Here is a 23,597-nt window from a genome sequence, read left to right on the forward strand (position 1 = left end):
GAAAGAAAAAAGTTTACATTTAAAAAAATAATAAAAATTAGCTATATTATAAAGGCAGCACAATCTCAAATCCTGGGGTTTGTCATTTTTTTTTGATAAATGTAGAACTATTTTTTGTTGTTGATTGACTTATCATTTCAGCTCTAAATTCTTCTTAAATTACAAGTACCTCTTTGATATTATTAATGTTAGTGGATTTCACTCTTTATATGTATTCAATAAATGACAGTAGTGACTCAAGAACACAGAACACTTTTTCCTTTACCACCATCAATTTATTCAATCTTTTAGCTTCAATGTTTCTCCAAAGAAGTGGAATAAAGTAATGAAATAATTACAAAATGGAAAAATAGATCAGATAATAGATCATATTCACAGGTTTGATTTAAAAAAATAAAAACATGACAGAGAGAAATCAGACAGTGAGAGATGAAACCGTTTTTTTAATCTCCCTGTAGTTTATCTGCTGCTCTACCGTCAGACCGTCACAGCAGGCTAACGGAGGTCAGGGCATGTCAGCATGCAGCACCACAACTGACTAACCCATGTTGATCAAGGTCACCTGTGAGGTCAAATCATCTACTTTAGTGCTTGTGCAAAATAAAAATTTAGCAATCGACTACTTAAAAAAATAATATAAGAGGTGGAGAAACAGGAGATGACAAATCCTACTGTGTTAAATAAAAAAACAAGATAATTACCACACACAAAAAAAGAATGACAATAAGACAGAAGTAAAGTGTTAAGTACTGATGTGTACTAAACTATTAGAAACTGAGCACAGGTAAGAGAGGCAACCAGTTGGGCACCACCACCATCGCTAGGTCCACATTGATTGTTGCTGCAATGATACCCTATTTACAGTGAGATGCTTCACATCCAATCACAGGATGCAACAGACGGCAATAAAGAGATTTTTCTTCAAAAATAAAACAGTAAAACAGAAAAATAAAAAACACAAAAGTAAAGCAGCTGTCCCTTCACAAAATCTCTTTACATCACATTAAAAATTAGCACTGCTGTGAGCTGTGTGTACAGTATAGATTCTTTATAGATATATATATTTATATATATTCATGTATAATATATACGGTCATTTCTTGTATACACGAACATAAACCTGTCTCATTGTAGCTAGCCTGTGCCTTTGGCACGATTACTTACAACTCTTCTGTTAGATTCCAAAGCTATTTAAAATATACTTAATGCATAAAAATAAAGATTTTGGCATTGTCTCACTTTATTCTTCTGATTGGGAAGTTATTAATGAGAACTTCTCATCTGGAAGCTGAGTTCTCTCAGTGCTGCAGTTCCTCTGCCAGGTGAGGGAGATCTCGTCATGTCAACAGGGAGCGCTGGGAGCTGGACCGAGCAAAGGCGGGCTGGGGACGGGAGCGGCCACACCTGGTGGGGGGTAGAGGGCTGACGGGGGGGCTGGGTGCGGCTCGGTACAGATATTCCACAGGGTAATGACGACCTTGCGCTGCACAGCACAAACAAAACAATACAGACAATGCTAATGAAATGCCTGGGGAGCTGCCCCCTTGTTAACAGCAACCTGTTTTGTTTTTTTTCTCCCCTCACTGCTGTGCAGAGTTCTGCTCCCTGTTGATTCACCCGTTGCTCTCCACTGTCTCCCAGGTCTTTTTTTCGGTCCTGCTGACCTTTCCACTGACACCAAGATGAAGAGTTACAGGAGGATTTCCCCATCTCTTCTTTAGTCAATCATCCATCTGCTCCCTCAACTAAAATGGCCTCCTTATTGTCCAGTTCTTTTTAATCTCAGTCTTCAGAGCTGGATCTCGAAGGTCTTGTGCAGCTCGGTGGAGAAGGGATTTGTTGGGGAGGGTGTGGTGCGCTGGCGTGAGCGGCTCTCCAAGGCTGCCCACTGGGCCTCAAAGGCATCTTCCTGCGGCTGCAGGGGCGGCTGGGTGGCCGGGGAGGATGGAGCGAGTTGGGATGGAGCAGACCAGCTGTCTGCCCCGTTAAAGGTCACACTACCATTGGATGGCTGCAGGAGAGCCGGGGCCACAATGTTGGATTGTGGGGGTTTGATGAACGGGCTGATGTTGCCGACAGCCTGGGGATCGTGCTGTGGTGTTGTGGAGACCGGCTGGGGGAACGGCTGGGGTTGCGTGGCTGAGCCGAACACATTAGCCACCATCTGTGAGGGAGTGATGCCGACCACAGGCACGCTGGGCTGAGGGAACGGCAGCCCGTTGGGCATCGGGTAGGAGGCCGGGGCCTGAGCATGGAAGGCGGGCTGACGAGGGGGCAGCATGGGCACGGCGGAGGGCAGAGAGGGTATAAAGGCCACCGGGGCAACAGAAGCAACGGGCGCCACAGGCATTGCTACAGGCATCGCCACAGGCATCGCCAAAGGGGCAGCGAACGGCTGTGTGGGAGGCGTGGCTGCTGCCATGATTGGACTAGGCTGCGGGGCTCGGACAGACTTGGTGACTTCTTCTAACCACCGATCTGCTTCTGATGGTGTCCGTTTGTGGGAGGACATGGATGGGGAGGATGTGGGGGGGACCACTATCACTGGAGTAGGAGATGACCAGTTACTTCCTGTTGGCAGAAAGTGCACAGAAAGGCAAAACAAAGTGAGTGAACACACATCAGTGATACATTAGGAATACTTTTGCCATTTTGGAAATATGCTTATTTGCTTTCTGCTGGAGAAGATAATAACACTCTTATGTGTGTCCATTAATATATAATATTAGACTACAATGAGCAGCAACTGGAAAGCTTAGTTTAGCAATGATTACCATCAGAGTAAACAGTTATGTTGATTTTATTAATTTTGAATAGATTTAGACTAACTGCACCTCTAAAGCTTAATAATTAACACATTATATCTAATCTGTTAATTCTTACAAAAGCTGACGTGTAAAAATGATAATTCACCATTTTGCAGGGGTTTTATGACAAACCATTTCTTGCTGATAGGCAGATTTTGTTTATCTTGCACCACAGCTGGATTCTTGCAATATCACAAGATCACACGAGAATCCATGTTGTGTTGTCAGGCTTCAATTAATACACTTTTGTCTACTCTAGCAGTGGTTTGAACAAATATGCATCCTTTAAGGAGCTAGTGGCAGCTACAAGTGTAGTAGGTGTTAGGTTTTAAAGTGAAGGTTCAGGAGTATCTTGGTGTTACAAACAACTACTGACACCCAGTTATTGTGTCCCCATCTTTAAAACATGATGCATAAGGATACATATGATAAGGAAGTTTTATAATAACTCAATTGTTTTTATCACATTTTTTTTCATTAGTAAACTCTAAGTGCACACTTTGACATGCACATTGTCTGCTTACCTGGCTGTGCCGAGGCCGGGGCCCCTGCAGGGGTCTTAGCCCAGGGGTTAGTGTCTCGAGCAGGCAGAGCGGGGGGCAGAACTGGGGGGTTAGCGGTAGCAGCAACAGCAGCAACAGAGAAGGCAGGAGCTGTGCCATTCACTACAGCAGATAAGAGACAGAAGCTAGTACGAGCAAGCTAATGTGTGTCGGCTGACATGGACCGATCTTTTGTTAGACATGCGCAAAAAATGAACGTGCAGTTAATTAGCAGTCATAACATGAGTTAATCACACGTTTAAATAAATGCAACAAATGTAGTTATGAGAAATGTGAGCAGGCAGAAAATGCTCATTAAAAGTCTATTCATTTCCTACAGAGCCGACTGAGCCAAAATGTGGGCAATGAATACGACTGTTGGCCAGAAAAGTTGGCCACAGATAACTCTTGGCAGTTATCTGAGGCACACAACCAACATATTAGTGTGTTTTATCATTCCGCAACTGATTGTGGCAGTATTGCCTTGCAAGTATAAAACTGTCATTGCAGTCATTCCAAGCTAATGTCTCTAAACTTTTGTCCTTATAGCTACAAGAAGCTTAAAGCTGTTGCTATAATTGTTCGGATCGGTATCATGATTCCGTTCATTTTCAATTAATGCTCCGTAATAAGTAATTTCTAGCCAATGGCGTCAACTCTGGGCACAAAAATACATGATTTGTCTATTTATAATGTAGCTGTATCATATAACAACACAGATTGAATCAGAGCTGCTTAGTTTAGCAGCTTGTTAGATATTAAGGGATTAAGAAGAGGTTTAGCTGGTGTTACCTGGTGCTACAGGAGACTGCGGGGATGAAGCTGGTTTGGGCATTGGTGCTGATGTGAAGGGGTCCTCTGGGGGTCCGCTGAACGCTGAGGTGATCTGAGTGCACAGCGAGCTAATGCTGTCACTCTCTCCTTCTACCTCAGGGACTGGAGAGAAAATGAAAGCCAGAGAAAAGTTAGTCGAAGCAAATATGAAATAGATAGAACAGAATGTATCTTTATACTCCAATACATTTATTTAACAGCTTTTCAGATTAAGATTTGACATAATATTTGATAAACAAGCTTTTAAGAATCAGGGTCACATTTCAGGGGGCTACAACTTGTTAACAGCTAAAAAAAAAAAAAAAAAAAGATTTTCCCCCCTCTAAACTTCTCACATAGTTTCATTTCAATAAATATTCAAACAATAAACAAGAATCAAAGATTCTGAAAAAACATAAAATAGATTTGTGAATCTGAATCTAAATCATCTAATTTTCAACCATAGGACTAAATTATATCACTGCATATTATGTAGTTGAAACTTTGTCCACCTCCAGTAACTATATTAACATGCTGCTTACACATTGAAGCTTTGGTATTCAACATTTAATGATACCGTAAATATATATTGCATTTTGCTGCCAAAACTAATGTACTCTTGCTTCAGTAGGATTAAGTATTTTGTATATTGGTGTGTTAGTATTACTTAAATAAAGAATCTGAAAACTTCTCCCATCTCTTATGATGGATATTACTAATAAAAAAATTCAAATAACAACCTTCAGTGTTTCCTGTTTTATTTTCATCTTTACGATAGATTTTGAAAACACACAGTTTTGCATGAAGGGGATTAGTAGGTTGTATAGAACAACAAAGCAGCTGAGGACACGGGCAGTTGGTTGGGAAACCAAACTCACCTGTATTCTTCATGGGGAAGTCAGACTTGCGCTGCATGGTGGAGGGCAGCTCGTTCATGCGCAGTGACATCTGTCGTTTGAAGGGAGAAGTCTTCTGACTGAGGGCCGGGAAGCCTCTGAAGGAGCCCTGCCTGGCGAGAGCCTCAGCTGGTGCGTGTCTGCGTGGTATCACCTGGGGTCCCAGGTTGGCCATGGAGAGAGGCGGCGAGGACGAGGGGGAGGGAGAGCCTCCCGTCTGGTGTGCCGAAGAGTTTGTCGTCATGGTGGCTGAGTTGCCAACAACCTTCACGTCTGTCTCTGCTGAAACAGTGAAGCAACAATGAACAAATGGAGCTGCAAGCTGAAGTATAAATAAGAAGACAAATTTGAACAAGTGCGGAGGTTACACTTGGCAGTCGGGATACCAGATCAGGATATAACGCTCTCTCAACACGACTAAATATACAGACCTTTTTTAGCATCCTGTAGCTGCCTCATGACTTCCTCCCGCTCTGCTGCCTCTGTTGCAGTCGTAACTCGAAATGAGCCCTCACGGGTGAAAGTGGTTCTGTTGGCGTCAAAGGTTGCTGTGACCCCACACTCCTTCTCACGTTTCTGTTTTCGCTCCAGACAGGCGGCGAATGCACAACCCACAGCATGGCTGAGACGCTCTCCCTGAAAGAGACAATGCAAAAAAATTATATAACGGGTCGGCACTACTCCTTACATGGTAGTGATGTACAAAAATGATATTATAAACACTTTCTACACATAAGTAAACCACAATTTAAATTATACAATACACTGAGAATGGCATGAGATCATAGACAAACACAGGGATAGATGGAGGACAACCAAGATTGTCTATAAAAAGATTTTAATCTGTAGTGTTCGTCGAGCATGCAATCTAACATTTGTCCAGCATAATGTTTAATATTGATAAGAAAATGTGGCGGTAGTAACAGAATGAGTTCTTACTGAGTCTTTAATGGCCATAAAACAATGACAGATCCAGCGTCGTGTGGTGCCGTCCCTGCAGATGTAAGAGAACGCCCTCTCGAAGTTTCGATCTGGAGCGCAGAACGACACCTTCTCTATTGTCTGGTCCAGAATCAGGTCCTGCAGAACACATTTTCACCTCATTATTATGAGCTTTAATACTATGATTGGAGTTAAGTGACACTCCATTGAGTCAATTCAAAATGTGGGTGACTGAATGACTGTGTAGTGAACAGTACTTCAGTGTGCAGGCCTGACTTCAAGAGTGCTTGAATAAGATTGAAAAATTGAACTACTACCACTCCAGAGGCACTAGTCTGTTCTCTGACAAACCATAACCCTGACACTGAAAAACTGTCACTCAGGGAAGAATCCTGGAAATAATTCTTCTAACTCTTCTTTCACTTTAACTTGCATTACTTTAAAGAGAATATAAAGTCAACAAAGTAAATTTTAAAATAATAAAAAAAAAACCCAACAGACTAGGTCAATACTAAAAATGTTTTAAAAAATCCTTGATCCTGGATTTCAACATTATCAAAACAGTACTGAGATATTCTAGTATTTTCTCACAAACTAAACAGCAAAATATGTATCTCATGATTGTGTATCACCTTGAGATCTAAAATTGCTTTGGTAATAAAAATCTAATTTCTCAATTCCTAGCTGAGATTTTTCAACTTTCTTCTTCAAACTGTTCCAGGTGCATGATGCCAAACAAAGCTAAAAACATTAGCTTGCAAAATGTTCACACACAATGAACTCCTTCCATATTTATAAACAACATTGTAGAGGAATAAATGCATGAGTTTTACAGAACTTTAAAATGATTCATACTTTCAAATATTCCATTTATTAATTTACAGGCAAATATACTTCACATTGCCTTTTAGTTGATGGTTTATCATTGTTGTGTGATGTAAAATACCTGCTTTTTCATGAAGCCAATGTAGAGCATTGTCCTGAGTTTACAAGTAGGAATTCTGACTTTAAGTGGCTTTCCACTGTACTTAAATAGCAGGAGGTTGGAAATTTCCGAGTTCCAAGTTGTCTGGAACACAGCATAAATTACAGCCAAGTTTGATATAGTACCAGAGCTTTCCAGCAGGTGTCATTGCAACCTTTACTGTTTATTCAACCCATATCTACTCCTGCAGGTGCACTGAGTACATATTTACAAAGAGGGCCCCTTGGAGGTCACTAGACCAGAAGTATCGCAGCTTCACTAATATTATCAGCTGCTGGAGCTCAGCAGCTTCCACCTTATAAGCTACTAAAGCCACGTGGACTTCCTCTGGCAGCTCTTTCTTTTTGATCAAGGTGTTTCCGAGTCTGTGATGGAGGATTGAAAAGATTTATTACCTTTGTTTTGTCGTCTACAACACGAAGACCATCTGCAGACACCCACAACACAGCACGCACTGGCTTCTTCCCAGTCTGTAAAAAGAACACAACAGGGACAGGTACAAATAAGCAACTTTTTAGTCTCTTCAAGCACTGATAAAATGACTTCCCACTGCACCATTCCTTGGTACCAAATCATAAACTTAGTCAACACACACACAAAGCACACCTGTAAATAAAGAGAAAGCACCAGGTAAAAGACAAAAGAGAAGACACAAGTCGGGAGTTGTTTTTCTGAGTGCCCAAATTTTAATAAAAGAAACAAGAAGGTTGGTATGAAATCTGGTGCCCTGATGCAGTCGACAATGGTGGCCCCCTTGGTTAGAATAACAACAATAAAATATTTGTGTGTGCACAAAAAGTAAATGTTCATTCACACAAACTGTTCATTGTTCCATTTTGGTTCATGGAAGAAGGCTGAAGGGAGAGAAGGCACGCCTGTTAATACAAAAACACACACACATACAAAAGTGCCCCGCCCCAGTCTAAACCTCCCCACCTGCTCAAAGACACATGCATCATTGTGTTTGTCTCTCTCCAGACAGATTTCCCCCGTGTATGAGTGTGTGTTTCTTCCAGCTTTCAGATGTGATCAAAGGGTGAAGTGTTACGTGAAAAGGAGGAAAAATAATAATAATAATGCTCATAATAAAGAGACACACTCAGACACACAAAGCAATAACTTACTTTTGCAAAGAATCCTTTGAAGAATTTCCTGTCCTGGAAGTGGATGTGGTAAAAAGGGAGGGTGGGTGAGAGGGGTGGAGGAGACGGGGGGAGGAACAAGGTATGAAAATGTTACCTAGGAAGTCTAAAAATTGTCTGGAGCCCACAGGAGGAGATTTCATTTTGGGTTTTTTGTTTGTTTTTTTGTTGCTGGAGGTGAAGCTGGGTTATGAGTGAGTGAGTAAGTGAGGCAATGGATCGGGGAGCTCCACATGATTCCACACTTATGGCTGTTTTGATGGGTGAAACTGTGGTTGTTATTGCTTTATGATGATAACTGTTAGTACTACCAAACGGGAAACCTCCAGACGGCAAGGGAAGTGTCAAAGAACAAAGGGTTATTACATCACTGTGTATCATGTGAATGCACATTGGTGCCAAGCTGAAACTATTCCAGAAGAATTGCCAACCAAGCATCACACTCAATCAAAACTTATATTCAAACACATTTAGGAGGACTACTGATTGCCAGCTCTCTGGATAATGTTTCCTATTGTTGTCAGCAGGTGGCGCTAATCACCAAACTTAATATGTCTCCATAAACCTGGATCTTATACTCTTTGTCAGTGAAGTTAGCATTTGTACTTTATTTAGCTAATACTAGCCATCAATATAACCTGCAAGGAATGACAAGGGGCTTTTCATTTCTGGTAAAGTAAGTAAATAGTAAGACTGTAAATGTAACGAGTTACTTATAAAAGTTACATTACCAAACATTGCTGCATGCATCATGATATAGCTATCTTGTACCAAAAAAGGGGCTTGACTTGAGCTATATGTAGCTGCTGGCCTGATATGTTGGAAGACATATAACAAGGTAAAAGTCATCATCACGTGATGTGTTTTTTGTTTTGTTTTTTGTATTCTGCGGAACTGTTTTTAAATTAAAGTTGAAACAACACACATATGATGGGTTGTATTGAGAGTAGACTTGCTGTGCCCGCCTTATTCAATTTAATAGAAATGTTACCAAAGTCTGGCAACAATGTAACATATTAATGCCGTAACAGTGACATAATGACCCTTTCTTCATTTATAAATTCCTTGCATGACAGCAGGAAGTAACGCCCCTTGGTTCTTTTTTTTATTATTTGAATGAACATAACTACTCTACAGTAATACAACAGTGCCACAGCTAAGACATCATACCAAGCTGCCCGGACAGAGGAGATAAAGATGGCAGACATTCAGGTGTGTCTGTGAGATAATCCCAAATCCCATTTGATTCTTTCTCCTCTGACTCCTAGACCAAGACGTGGTCAGTCCATGGTTGTTCAGCAGACAGAAACAGATTCCCACAGACGGCAGTTTGACCTCCAAGTCAAGCCTGTGACTTTTCATTGGTCATCCCGAGTCGGGGGTCAAGTTTAGGCCACTTTGCCCACATAAAGAAACCCCAACCACCAGCCCCGGCCTGGTTTTAATCCTCCCTTCGTCCCCCACTCCCTGAGAGTTCCTCTCCTCCCCATAAGCTGTGAAAAGGAGTGCCACTCTGCTCCTGTTACACATCCATGGTGGAGACGGCACTCCGAGCACCATGTTAATGCATGATTTAACGTGTTAACCAGCACGGAAGATTCATTTGGAATGAGCTAAGCGTTTGTTAGTATGTGTGTTTGTGAGAGACATGCAGATGGTGGTAGAGTCTGCACTGCTAGTATTAGTAAGCTATGGAAAGGGGAGTAAAGTCTCTATGGGGTTAAGATAACTAGAATGGGAGGGCAGTGTGGGGGAGGGGGGGGTTTAGAGGTATTTCTCTGCAACACCACAATAAAAACCTGCTTAAAAAGACAAAAAAAAAAGTATAACACGAACAAAAAAGGTAATACAATATTCAGGTATTCAATGCGTGAACTGGGATGAAACTACAGAATGGGAAAAAGCTCTCTGGGCAGAAAGGATAGCTGAGTTTACAAAGATCAAGGTGAAGCCAACAAGGCAAAAATGCAGAAGGAAACGTTTTAGCCTTATTTCTGATTTGTGTCGTTCATACTTTACCTCTTTTTCTAATAGATAACCTTGCAACACAGAGCCAAAATCTTTCAATGGAACTACCAGCTGGTGACTTGAAGTCATTTCTGCCCGCAAAAAACATCACTAACCACCAGCAGGATGTTCAACAACAAATGACACATCTTGTGTAACACTCGTCACTGGCCTACTTTGTGCAACGACTCTCACACCTTACAACATTTGCAACACATATGAGAACACTGCATGTACTACAAAGAGAGTGTACTTCATCGTGGATTGCTGAGTTGTTACAGTACCACCACCGGAAGTTGCATATAAAACACACATCCTAGTGCTAACGGTCTGTACAGCTTTTTAAAAGTAAAGTTCAAGCACTTCTCAACAAAGCATTGCAAGACTCTGAAAGCCTTTATTATCACATTTAAATTGATTAAATACATGTGATTAGAAAAAATAAAGTTTACAGAATTAATTTCTACCAATAAACCAATAACAAGCATAGTTTCATGTGTACTTGGATTATATGTTTTATCATGATTATTTAATGCTTACCAATTTCCAGATTGAGGGATCAAAAGAGGACTTGTCTAGCTAATTAATAATCAGCGAACACAGGAAAAGACTGCCTTTAAATATAAAAAAAAAACAGTTTGCCAGTACAGCAATATCTGTATCTCCCTAGACAATAAAAAGGATCAAATGGACAAAATGATCACATTATCCCAGAAGAATATTTACATTAGATCACTTAAGTTCCCATGATAACTCACTCAGTTCTTTTACTATCTCATTTGGGGTTACAATCATCTCTGTGTTTGGTGTGAGAAGCTAGGAAACAACAATTGTGATGCCGGGACTATTTCACTTCACATATTGCATACATAAAATACAAACAATATGTACAACAATATGTAACTTAAAACTCAAGTACCTTGAAAACATAACATTTTCTAAACTTTCAAGACTTTGTACAAACCCTGTGCAAATAAGAAGTTGTTGGGTTTTTTATTGAAACTTTTATTTAAATTGAGTTTCGGACACAATTGGAGAGCTTTTTGTTTGAGGCAGCTTTTCACATCTCACTCAACGTCTTAATTGAAAGTTGCGGCCAATATACATGCCGTCTTATGGACTTAGCTACACTGTCAATGATGTGCCCCGAGGCTACAGGGTGAAATTCTTTCAGCATGTCAGCATCTCCTGGTGGGGTGCCCCACCCTGTCGACACAGGCGGAACAGTCCAGGTCACTATGTGCTCCTGACTAACAGCAAAAACATTCCTACTGCTACAGCACAGAATACACCTCCAACACCTGGGCTGTCGGCCAACAGCCCCAGGAAGTGATGTCATGATGACAACGCATAAGGGCAGCTTTGAGGTTGATGGTGCCGCAGTGCAGCCTCCTCCACCACCCACCTCCATCCTCCCCTCTGAGTCACGGGTCGCAGAGCTGTGAGAAAACTCTCATTACCGTCCCAAAGGCTGCTGGGAAAACAATGGAGTCGGCTCAGAGCTGTGGCTGTCACAGACACACACACACAAACACACATCGATTGACAGCCAGACCACCAACATGCGCCCTCCAGGCACAGAGAAACTTAGACAAACATACACATATGTTCTCCCTCCTTTTTCATTTATCTTGCCCTGCTCAAAAACTTTAAAGGGGACGTATTGTGCTCATTTTCAGGTTCATACATGTTTACAGGCTTCAAAGTAAAAAACAAAAAAACAAATCATACACTGGCTATTTTATTCATTCTATTCTCACACTTTTCTATATATATAAATATATATATATATTACATGATGCTGCTAAATAAGTCAGAAACTGACTTGAACATGATGTGCATAGTTTTTTGACATATGAATCATATATAGTCTTTGGAAGTGTATGATTCAATACTTTCCCATGGTCTAATGTTTGAAAAGTAATCAAAGATTGTGAAAAAAGCATATTGTTCCAGCTTGAATTGAAATCCATCAGGAGCTAAGCAGAGAGTGGAAAAAACTGTAAAATAAGGAAAAGCACAGCAGCTCCCCTTTAAATACTGATGCTACCAGACTGTGTTGGTGTTATGGAGGGTGATTTTCAGGAAACAGATATTAAGTTCCTACAGGTGTGGACCTGGTTCCTGGCCAATTTAGTTATTATCTCCTGGAAATAGAGTTTACTGCTGAGCAATATTAACTCACAGTCTCTCCGCTGATAGGAATTGTATTTGTTGCCTGGCAACACTTAGCTTATCAAAGAGTCAATGTGGATGAAGTGGGATCTGTCTGGGCCTCGCTAATTGTATATCTGCTTAAAGGCTGGTCCTTGTCTAGTCTGGACAATCTAGCTTTGGCAGGGATAACTGACACAAGGGGCAGTCCCACTGTATACCACCACTATGTTCTGCTTCAGGCAGCAGAGTCAGCCTTGCTGTCAACCTCATTCTCTATTACCCCCATAGACCGCCACTACAATAAAGATGTCTGTTAAACTGTTAACAGAGACCTTAAATGGCATTAGAGCTAACCCTTTAAAGTCCCTGGTTCAAATCCTCAGCAGAGAACCCCAAAGTCAAACCTCATTTTGTCAGTCAAATCATCTTTTTAAGCTGCATCATTGTAGACAGAACAACGCTGGATAACATCGTGGCAGACGATACATTTTACAATCTCAGTCTTGTCTGAAAATCACTACAAAATTAATAGGAAATGAAGGTCAGCTCGACTCGTCTCTGTTTGCTGCTGCACTGCTGTGAGCTCTGGTGCTGAATGTTAATACTCTTGTATTATGAATTTTTAAATTGTGAAGATTTAGTATTTGTGAAGCTTTCCCAGACCCGAGAAATGCTATTGTTCCTGTGTGATGGCATCTCATTGTAAAGTCTTTTTCGACAAGCCAGCAGACCAAGCAAGAAGACAACAATAAGTATGTGTAATGGGCCACACAACAAGAAAAACAAACAAGGGAGAGAAAACAAAACTGCAGAGTGCAAAAGCTCCTTTCGTTGGAATGAATGGACACTTTTCTGAAGCACAGTATGCAACCAACAGTGACTGTTTTCTGGCATTTCCTCTAAGGTGAGCCACCAAGGCACACAGGTGAACTGCCACATCCAGACCATTGCTCAACTGGATGAAGGCAACTAAACAGGAATGTAACAGCAGCAGCCAATCTTTCCAGAAAAATAGCATGAATAAGACGACTTTGAAATGATGCCAGCCTGACTCGCATTTCGAATGTGGCAAATGTTAATTTCCCACTCTACTTATAAACGAGAATCAATAAAGCCGCATCTGTGCTGGCTAAGGAATAAGGCCTCTGGGTGGTGAGAGAGCGAGGGAGTGGAGACAGAGGAGGAAATGTCATGAGGTTGAGGAGGGTCAGATAGTCGCAGCCCGGCAGGAGGACAGAAGGCAGAAGCACCCGCCTCTACTTTTGAGTTGGCTCCATTTTGTCCGCCCTGTTAAAATGACTGTAACTCAATAAGACCTCACAGCCTCAGGCTCTGTGTACACCATGTGACCTCATCAAGCACCAGTGTGCATGTACTCCTGTGTGTGTGTGTGTGTGTGTGTTCATTAGGCTTGTATGTGTGTGCTCTAGATTTGTGTATTCACTATATGTGTGTGTATACAGTGTGTCTGTCTGCTGTGCCTCTGGGTTCACTTCTTCCTGTGTGTGTTTTTTGTGAGCACAAATGATATGCCTGTGAGCCCTATTTGAGAGGATGTGTGTGTCGTGTTTCTGTGTGAGGTTGTGAAATTGTGTGTAAATTCGCGCACACACACAAGCTACTGTGTTTTACTCTCCATTAAATTGTACTCATAAAATGCAAAAAATATTCTCAAGTATGTTCCACACTATAATCAAACTAACAAATGGCTCTCAATAGCTCAAGTAGTCTTCAACAGCTCATTGAGTCGAATATGCAAAATGACTAAAAGGCCCTAAATGCAATTTTATTAATCACGAAGGATAGGTTTTGATAACAGCACAAACAGGGTGTGAATTCTCAATTAGTCTGGGTCATTCTAAACTGAAACTGAAAGCTTATCGCAGACAATTAAAGCAAGAGTCTTGTAACTTTTGTCAGCACCAAATTCAGTCCCAAGACTCAGGCGTGACGATCCTCCTGAATGGAAGTTTGGCCTGGACTACAGAGAGTCAGGCTCATTTACCACAGGAGTTTATGACCTGGGTGGGGTCTTGGCAAACAACTGACAACATGGAAAAGCAATTGCTCCACAGTTTCCCCCCTTCCCCTCCCCTGCTCCCCGAACTGGAATTTGTTCTTTTTACGCAACACCGCCGGAATCTCCTGCAGCGGGAAGAACATGCCGGTCTATCTCCTTCGGCTGAGACACAGCGCAAGGATAGTGAGGGAGAGGAAGACCAGTCAGAACATACACACATGGACACCTCTGCACCTGAGGTAACACCTTATCATTTTATATGACATAACTGTTTACAAAGTTCTCATACATGATTTTATCACAATATGATTCCATTGAAAGACAATAAATTACATCTTTTTCTCCTTTTCCTGTTTCTATTGTACCTGTAAAATCACTACTTTTTGTTTTTGTACCAATAAATACATAAATAATTGTTAAAAAGGTATTCGGCCAGCCCCTGATAGCCCTGGAGGTTGCCTGAGGGTCACGATGGGTGGAGACCGTCACTGACAAATGGCAACAATCAGCCGCACTCAGGCCTCAATGTACAGCGTATACTAGGCAGGAATAAACAACTTTGACACACTAAAAAGACAAAGTTCTTGGTGACAGAGGAAGGAAGGCTGCCACGAGATAAAGGAAATGTTAGGAGGAGTCAGTAGGATGTTGGTAGTAGCGCTGTGAAGGAAACTAATAAAGGAAAAGGAAGTAGGATGCCTGGTATTTAGCAGCCTCATTCCTGGAAGTATGGAAGGGTTTTCTAGTGAAACCTACCGTCTTCAGCCGCTTCACTGCATCCTCGCAGATGTGCATCCCTCGGGATTCCTCCACCTCCACATGTCCCAAGTACTGCAGGGTAGAGAGACAGACAGACAGAGAGAGTGAGGATTGCTGTGACAAATCTTTCCTGTGGCTATCTCTACTGAAGTTTAAGTAAGGCATCATTAATAAATTCTGCAGTGAGATCGGGTATTTAAATGAATCCAGACTGTCGAATATCCCCTGGTAGGCTGGAGCTGGTGATTTATACACCTAATTAATTACCATACTGAGGTCAATGGCAGTTCAATCGCTCCCTAGTTGATCCCTAATTCTGTCCATGGAGAAAATGCAAAACACTTTGCTGAGATATATGGAATGGCAAGTGGATAAGACTAAGAGCAAGTTTGTGATATGCAATGTGATGTGATGTGCAATATAGTACTCCAAGGCCTCCTTCAGTTGTCAGAATCAGCTATATTTGCCAAATATGTGTGTGGTTTTTGCATTGCTGTCAAAATACATACACAGAATTAGACATAACAGCTCAGAACAATGATAAAATTAAAGGTAGGGAATTGACAGGACTATAATCTACACAAATTTGTGAATAAAATAGCTTTATATACATATTAGGGGTATAACTGTTCTGAAACCAGACCAAAAAACTGCGAAACAGTGAGAATTTGGCGTTATGGCAGTTTTCAGACGCTGCGGGTGGACAGAGACCTCAGGAGGAGTGCTAAAGAAAAGAAGGGGGCTGGGGTGCTTGGGGCCTTCAACAGGGTCACCCTTATCCTGACGGTTAAAAGCCAAAATGCATTAGTCTTCCATAAAGTTGTCCATTATTATACAAGTGTAACTGGAGTTTTGACATCAAGACAATTTTCCCTTCTCCATGCACATCAGAAGCAGGCAAAGCCATGCTAGAAATAACTGCACTGCCTCTACTAATGTCAGAAGAATCACCACTTATGCCACATGACATATACGACAGAGATAACTGTTAAGACAGCCGTCTAGTTACAAATTAATTCATAGATGAGAGGCATCAGGATCTGTCAGACTCCGCTCGGGGTAGGAAATCCTGTTCTCCAACCATGTAAAAACCCACATCAGGATTTGGTAATCCTACGTGAGGGAGTTTAACTGCAACTGAATGAACGGAAAAGGGGTCCTCCTCTGGCCCCAGCCCAAACCTCTCTTCATCCCTCCTGGACCTGAAGCAGCATCACACCCTGCTGTGTGTCACTCCAGAGTCACAACCCTGACCGCCCCAGAAGCCATTGTGAGTGCAGGGCCGGAGAGGAAGTCCTTACCCTTTCCTTCTAGATACACACAGAGTGACGCTGACCCGCCTCTGTCACCCCCACCCTCCGGCCCTGCTATTTTGAGAGTGTGACGCCACAGCTGTGAGTCACACTGTCGGCGTATTAGAATACACATGTGTACACATGCATGCACATGTAGTCACAGTGATGTGCACAAAAACACATGTTTGCAATGGATAATACTGATGCCCAGAGGCAGCAGGAGGAAGCGAGGTCGCTTAAAGCAACACTGTCGCTAATAGGGGATCAGCCAGGAGACGTGGCTGAGGTGAGATGAGTAAAGGCAGGGGAGGCTTCAAGTGTCACAACAGATGCTTATTGTAGCACCTTAAACTGTCCTAGCTGGCAGAAACAATCTGGAGGCTAAAACTTTCAACAGACATCTTCAACATCTAACAGATGGACTCAACCAAAGCCGATATATATTATAATATATATAGTTAGTATTACTTAACAATATATATATATTAATAAATAATAATAATTCATATCCTCTGAACAGTGTGTTGTACATTTGAAGGGTAATTTTGTTCTGAAATCCAGGTTTGTTTGGGGGCCCACTCAAGGATTAGTTCCATTTGGCACTAATCCCACAGTGGGATAGGATTAGATTCAGTTTATATATCATGATATTTGTATTATTGTGCTGTCACTGCTACTGCACTATTTGTGTTTGTTTGATAAAGAAAAAACACAAGTTGAGGTATTGTATTTTAATTTCCCTACCCCTGGGGTTAACTGTAAAGGGCCAGCAGAGGTAACAAAATGTTATAGATACCGATGTCATTAATGATTCTGCTTATCCGTCCGATTCTTTATAGATTCCCTTGTTGATTTCTGTTAAATTTTCTGTGTGGAAAAAGTGGAGAAGATTGAAACTGCTCATAAGTTTGTACAGTAAAAATGTAGCCGGAGTCAGCAGCTTTAGCTTCATTTAAGCTACTTTCTGGCTCTGTCCAAAAGTAAAAACAACAGCAAACAGCAAAAACACCTATCAGCACCTCTAGCTCTGAAGCTTTGAAAGTGGCATTGGTACAAGGTGGCATTTATCAATATCAATTAACCTGGAGCAGGCTTTGTTGATTTAAGTCCTCTGGATGTTTTCCAAATAGATTCTAGGAATTAATTAATAGGAATTAATATTGGCCATTAATCAGTGAAAACTTCTGTCATATTCAATATAAAGTCTAAACTGTATGCAGCACTACAAACTCCTCCTTTCTAGTGTGCGAATAGCTGCAGACAAGGCGCTCACACAAAACTGCACACTGTTCATCTCCATATGAATGAGTCTACATAGTTTAAACGTGCCAAGGACATACAAATTAATTTCCTTCTCTGTTTTAGTAGTTTCAGTTGCATAAGCAACACACAAGCAATTTAATCTAATCTCGCATCCATCTCCAGCCTTCAGCAGTCTCATAAGACTGACATTTCCATACAAAAAGGAAATCTACATTTTTATGCCTTTGACAATCACCTTGAATCACGAATAACTGTCTGTCACTGCAATCTCAGCTAGAAAACAACAGACACAAGCATAAATTTACACAGATGTGGCAATCGGTAGAGAACTAGGCTTTGACTCTGCTTTTAAAACGTGCCCTGTAGTAGGGGAAGCCCCAAGCCACAACATTAAAGGTCACTTTCACCCCATCTTAACTCCAACACCACTCTAGATCTCCTGTTTCTCTCCACACCACTTTCAAACAGCCTTTCTTCTTCTTCTTCTTCTCCTCTGCATCTCCTCTCTTTCCCTCTACTGGTTACTCTTCAGTGCAGCAGTCGGTGATCATTTCACTGCAACTATTCCAACCCACACACAACTGGGTTCCTCTGAGGCACCTAGAGCGGGAGACTGGGAGCAGGAGGGGGAGGAGGGACACCGAGGAGTAGCATGGTAGGTTGCACCAAAAGTGATGAAAGCCCGTGCAGAGGGAAAAAAATGCTGGTGTGTGTGTGTGTCTGCAGAAGTACGAGAAGGAAAGCATGACAATGAGAGATAAGCTAATTTTCCTTTAGCCCACAGTGGCTAATCTGTAATTCACTTACTGCTCCCATTACTTTAAAAGCTTACGGGAAGATTTTTAGAGGAGAGCAACCCCCTGCAACAATGGTCAGTTACCTGAGTTTTGGTAGGGCATGCCTGCCGACTGGATACACTTATACAGCACTGGTTTGTCTTTGGTCTTGTGTTGCTTCATGTAGGCAGAGCATTTTTAAAAAAGCATGAAATCTAGAGTACTTTAAAGAAACCCCTTTACTTTGACAAGACAATTCATCTCTTTAAAGACAAAGACCAAAGAAAGTGTGCCTATTTGAAGAAAATTGTGAAGAAAATTGTGAATTATATGAAGTATATCTAAAAATCTAAAACAAGTATGACTAAAAAGTAGAGTAATTTCTAATCAACAAATCTAGACTTCACTACAGCGAAGGGACACAATTTATGGGGAGCAGGTGGGGGAGGGAAGGTGATTGTGTGCATATGTGTGTGGGGGGGAAAGATATTTGGAAGACAGCTTAGAGGAGATCTTGAATCTAGGGCGTTTCACACGCACATGCACATGTCCAGAAAAATTCAGTGTTACCCTCTAAAATTGGTATCGACCTCAATAACCATATATCTGTTGGGCTCTACATAAGTTATTTTCAATTCCTGTTTCTAGCTCAAAGGAAACAGGAGAAGGGAAAAAAACAGATGGCATCAATACCATAACCTGAACACTTTTTTGTAATGTATATATCCGCTGGCCTGCCACAAAGTTCATATATTTTCAGGACAGCTTTCTCCACTCTGAGGTTTTCAATTCCCCTTTATTCTGAGTGAGGTGAGCATTTGGACCCATGTGATGAGAGGAAGCGTACCGTTGCACTTCTGTTTGCAAAAGTGGAGTGTTTTGTTGCCAAAACACAGCAAACTCTCCACTCCATCAGCTGCAGCACAGCACTGAAGATACTTCATACTATATGTAGAGAGATACTGCATTGCCTACTGAGTTATGTGTCTTGTGCTGCCCCATATCACTGCCTGTAAATGTGTTATTTGTAAGCTTAAATGAAACACTTTAATTTGTATATCTCACTTGATGATTCAAGTCGTTCAAATTACGCTTGGGAAGCCAGATATCAATTGTGCACACACATCCCACAAGTTTGAAAGGCTACAGCGAATAATCTTGCAACCTAGATAAAAGCTGTGCTCACAGTCTCTGAATGCTCATGATTAATCACAAGTGGTGTCCTTGGGGAGCCTGGCAGAATGAAAGTTTCTGAAAGGTATGAGTGTGCCACAGTAATGTCAGCAATGCACTGTGTGTGTGTGTGTGTGTGTGTGTGTGTGTGTGAGTTTGTATGTATGTGTGTGTGATTTTCTATACAGGATGTGCAGGTATGTGTGAGGGAGAGTCACCTTGACTGCAAAGCTACATTTGCCGCTGCGGACCGCCTCCTCGTCTGTCTGCCATTGGTGCGGCCGACTCGACTCCGGCACGTAGACGTCTTTCTTCCGGCGGAAGCTCTGCCGTAGCTTATTCATCGCTGAGCTCCCTGTAAGTGGAGAGAGACACTTTATTAATCTCAGGGAGAAAATTGAGCTGTCAGCAGCAGCAAAGTAAAAAGGTGCAGCACTGGCTGGAAGCAGAAACAAAAAAAGGCAAAAGTTAAAGAAAAGAGTAAAACATTTTAAGTAATAATAAAATTTGGGGAAATGTACCAATTCAAATGCATTCAAGTGTATGTCAGTGTATGTCAACACAAAAATTAGTCAACTTCCTGTGTTTGATAACGGATAAGAAGCTTGTGCAGAATCTCATTGCAACCAGTCTAACACTTTCATGTGTCCTGTGTAGTGCCTTTAAATAGGAATGCTTTAAACACTGACATCAGTGCACAACACAATAAGCTGTTGTCTCTCTGACTCACAAGGAGGAACAAAAGAGCCTGAGTCTTTGTAGTGTTAGGAGTCAAGGCAGCCTAAATAAAAAGGAACAGAGGACACTGAGGACAGCCTACTGCTCCTCCTGAGATAAATTTCTACCTGCAGATTATACCAGGGCTACAATATCAGTTTAAATTATTTTCATGGAAGTATTTTTAATTTAGATTTAATGACAATGTTTATAACTTCTGACACAACGCATTTAGTATACATGCAGATAATATAGCAGAAATTGCAATGTGAGCTTAAAGGACTGTCTGTAACAATATATTTTACATATTCCTGAGTTCAGGTGTGTTTTATGAACTTAAAAATATAAGATTATTGTCTCCTGTTGGTCCACAGAGATCTCTGCACTGCCTTGCAGGCAGCAGCAGGGCACAGAGCTTCAGAGAGCTGGGGATATAAGCAGGTGGGTAGGGGGGTGTCAGATCTAATCATAACTAATAATAATGACCAATAATTATGATGATATAAGAAATACAGCACCATGAGGATGAGGCTGTTGATAATTTACTTGCTATTGTTGTGTTGATGATGTTAACTTGTACAGCAGCTTGGTAAAATCCAGTTGTTAAACTAGTTGCCCTTCCAAACTCCTTCATTGATCTTGCTGCATTCTGAGATCAGAGAAAGTATTTCGGAAGGTACGATGTTAACATAACCAAAAGAACCGCTACGGAAATAAAACCCAATTTATAATACATTTTAGTCTTCTTCAAAAAGGTTTTCTTAATGTTGAGTCAAGGTCTTATGGATTCAAACTCTGAAATTTCTTTAAAATCTTAAAAACAGCACAATTAATTAGGCTGAAAGCAGAACTTTAAACTGTGCATGTACTGTATGTCTTCTTGGCTTTGGGAGGAGATTAGGAGGCACAAAAAAGCAGAGGCCCAATTAAAAGTTGTTGATCCAAACTAGAACTGAGAGGTGCATCCATCATTGAAAGCCTGGCTCATGTCTCCCTCAGCAACTCATAACCAGGGGACCAGGAGTCATTGAGCCATGCAATGCTGACTTTTAACATGTGAGCAGTGCATACTCCTTGCTCGTTGCACCCACTAACTTCTGAGCTGATGAGGATCGGGCAGGATTAAAGGTCTTTAATCCAGGAGAGCTGACTGTCCGCACATATACACACACACAAGAACAAGCAGCAACACAGCAGCGTTCACTCACACACATCGACCACACACTTATGCACCTTTTAAACCCCACACACACATGCACTCACAGGACTGTCCTGTCTGTTTGCATAATGAAACCTGTCCTGTGAGCCAGTGCTGGCTGGGGGCAGAAAGTGTGTTTGAGGTGAGGTTTTCTTATCTGTCCATTCCAGGCTTCAGCTCTGCGGGCAGCACACAATGAAGCTTTCAGCCCTGACCAAGCCACTGAAACACACATAAACACATCAAACTTCCTACTGTCACTAAATGGGCAACCTGGAGTGGAACATGCACTAAGGAAACGACTCAGGAGCCTGAATCTGACATGTGCAGCAGCATATTTCTGAACTTCAAATAGCCTGAGTGCACAAAAGATACAAAGTTAAACCTGCTACTTATTTCACAAGACAACCACATTTTATGAACCAAGTACAACTTCTTAATGACAGCTAATTACTTTGCCAAGTGAGTGGTAGCATGGCCAACCTTGAAGGGGAATTTTAAGTACAGATTTTGGCTGAAGTTGTTGGATTTTTGTCTCCCTTTTTCCATGTGGTGTCATAGAAACTCTGGTGATGGTCTGGCACAGCCAACACATTTTTCCTACTGGCCATTCTCCAAGGCATCATTCATTAGAAAGACAATCATGACCCTTCAGCCATACTGTCGGTAGAAAAGCAAATTAACAAACTAAGCCGTCTGAAAATGGGGCAGAAATGTGGACTAACGAGGTGTAAAACAGGTGCTTAGATGTGTAAAAGCACCTGTTTTGTAATAGGAGCCAAATATCTCTGCAGGTGTCATGACAGAGAAGAACCCAGTCTGACTCCAGTGTGTATAAAAATGTGTGTATGCATTTAACTCTACGCCTACACAAGTTGTAGCCTGCAGTAGAGTGAAGCGTTTGAAAACAAGACGACTGGGTGAGAGGGAAAAAATATTACTTCATCCCTCACTCCCGCTCTCTTCTACCACATTGGTTTATTTAGGTCATATCATGTTTGGGCTCACTGCAGTGCCAGTGACAGGCTGCATGCTTCCAGCCTGCAGAGTGAAGAGGAGGAGCAGTAGGAAAACAGATTTGTCTGCTTGAGCACCTCGTCTTTGGTGCAACAAATGAAAGCATTTTGTGTCCAATATGTCATGCACACACGAAAAAAGAAACGTTGTCCTCTTGAATTCACTTGTCATATAGTCACAGCAAACAAGACAAAACTCCAGTCAGAGCTGTAGTCACGACCAACTTAACTGAGTCAAAGTCAAGTCCAAAGCCAGGTTCAGTCGAGTACAGAGCAGTCCTGTTCGAGACCATAATAGGCAATAGTGACTTTCCAATGCAAATAAAGTGTTTAAGGACTCACAATGGACAGGTATAATGTATTTATGAACATGATGTATTTATGTTTTAACACCAAAGTTATCTAATGCATCAATTAATTCCAAATAAACAGCAAAGAACAACTTAACTAGTAGTTGAGCCAGAGACCAAGACAATTGCAAGACTCAAGCACTACAGCCCTGGTGCCAGGGTTTTTGAACACATCTTGTAATGTACAATGTAAACAGTGTAAGGGCTCGTTTTTTTAACATGTCTTTCAGAAAACAAGTTTGTGATAATGATACTTAGGAAGGTTTTTCCTTTAGGTAGGTAGTCATTCTCTATTTTCTAAATTCTAAAAGCCTTACCACAATTTGAAACAGCTGTGTTTTGGTGCTGGAGAACAAGTTTGCCAACCACACATTTTCTGCAAATAACTACCAGTTGGAGGTTAGTTTTAGGGCTGTAAAGATTAACATTTTATCTATCAATTTGTTGCCTATATCTTCAAATATCCAACAAATTAAGGGATGTGCCGATCTGATCTCAAAGAATTGGTATCAGACCCCATCATGGCATTTTTAACTGATCAGTATTGCCTACTGAGCCATATTGAGCCCATCCAATACTTTGTCAACTGTCACAAAGGTGTTTTTACACACAAAGCTTTAATGCACACGCAACAAGTGCAGCAGCAGTCCTCAACTCTCCAATCGCTGTCTGCCTCATCCCCTCCACTGAGCTCTGAGTGGAAGAGCTCAAGAGGGGCTAAAGCAGACAAACACCACAT

The 23,597-nt window shown here is 41.5% G+C and overlaps 1 protein-coding gene across 6 annotated transcripts in view; it reads right to left on the minus strand.

Moving 5' to 3' along the window:
- Positions 1-253: 253 nt before the first annotated feature.
- The window catches only part of numb (NUMB endocytic adaptor protein), a 48,146-nt gene continuing 24,802 nt past the window's right edge, over positions 254-23,597 (minus strand). Inside the window, exons 2-11 of one of the 6 annotated variants that reach the window (XM_059353012.1) lie at positions 19,796-19,932; positions 15,068-15,142; positions 8,110-8,142; positions 7,381-7,455; positions 5,998-6,138; positions 5,490-5,694; positions 5,041-5,337; positions 4,142-4,285; positions 3,332-3,472; positions 254-2,571 (exon numbers count right to left, since the gene is read on the minus strand). In XM_059353012.1, coding sequence (XP_059208995.1) covers positions 1,790-2,571; positions 3,332-3,472; positions 4,142-4,285; positions 5,041-5,337; positions 5,490-5,694; positions 5,998-6,138; positions 7,381-7,455; positions 8,110-8,142; positions 15,068-15,142; positions 19,796-19,921 — 2,019 coding nt within the window. In that variant the 5' untranslated portion in view covers positions 19,922-19,932 and the 3' untranslated portion in view covers positions 254-1,789. Of the gene's footprint in view, positions 2,572-3,331; positions 3,473-4,141; positions 4,286-5,040; positions 5,341-5,489; positions 5,695-5,997; positions 6,139-7,380; positions 7,456-8,109; positions 8,143-15,067; positions 15,143-19,795; positions 19,933-23,597 lie in introns of all 6 variants that reach the window. The other 5 variants (XM_059353011.1, XM_059353014.1, XM_059353013.1 and 2 more) reach the window with 5 other exon arrangements.

Source organism: Centropristis striata, chromosome 16 (genome assembly GCF_030273125.1).
Source record: "Centropristis striata isolate RG_2023a ecotype Rhode Island chromosome 16, C.striata_1.0, whole genome shotgun sequence".
Lineage (NCBI taxonomy): Eukaryota > Metazoa > Chordata > Actinopteri > Perciformes > Serranidae > Centropristis > Centropristis striata.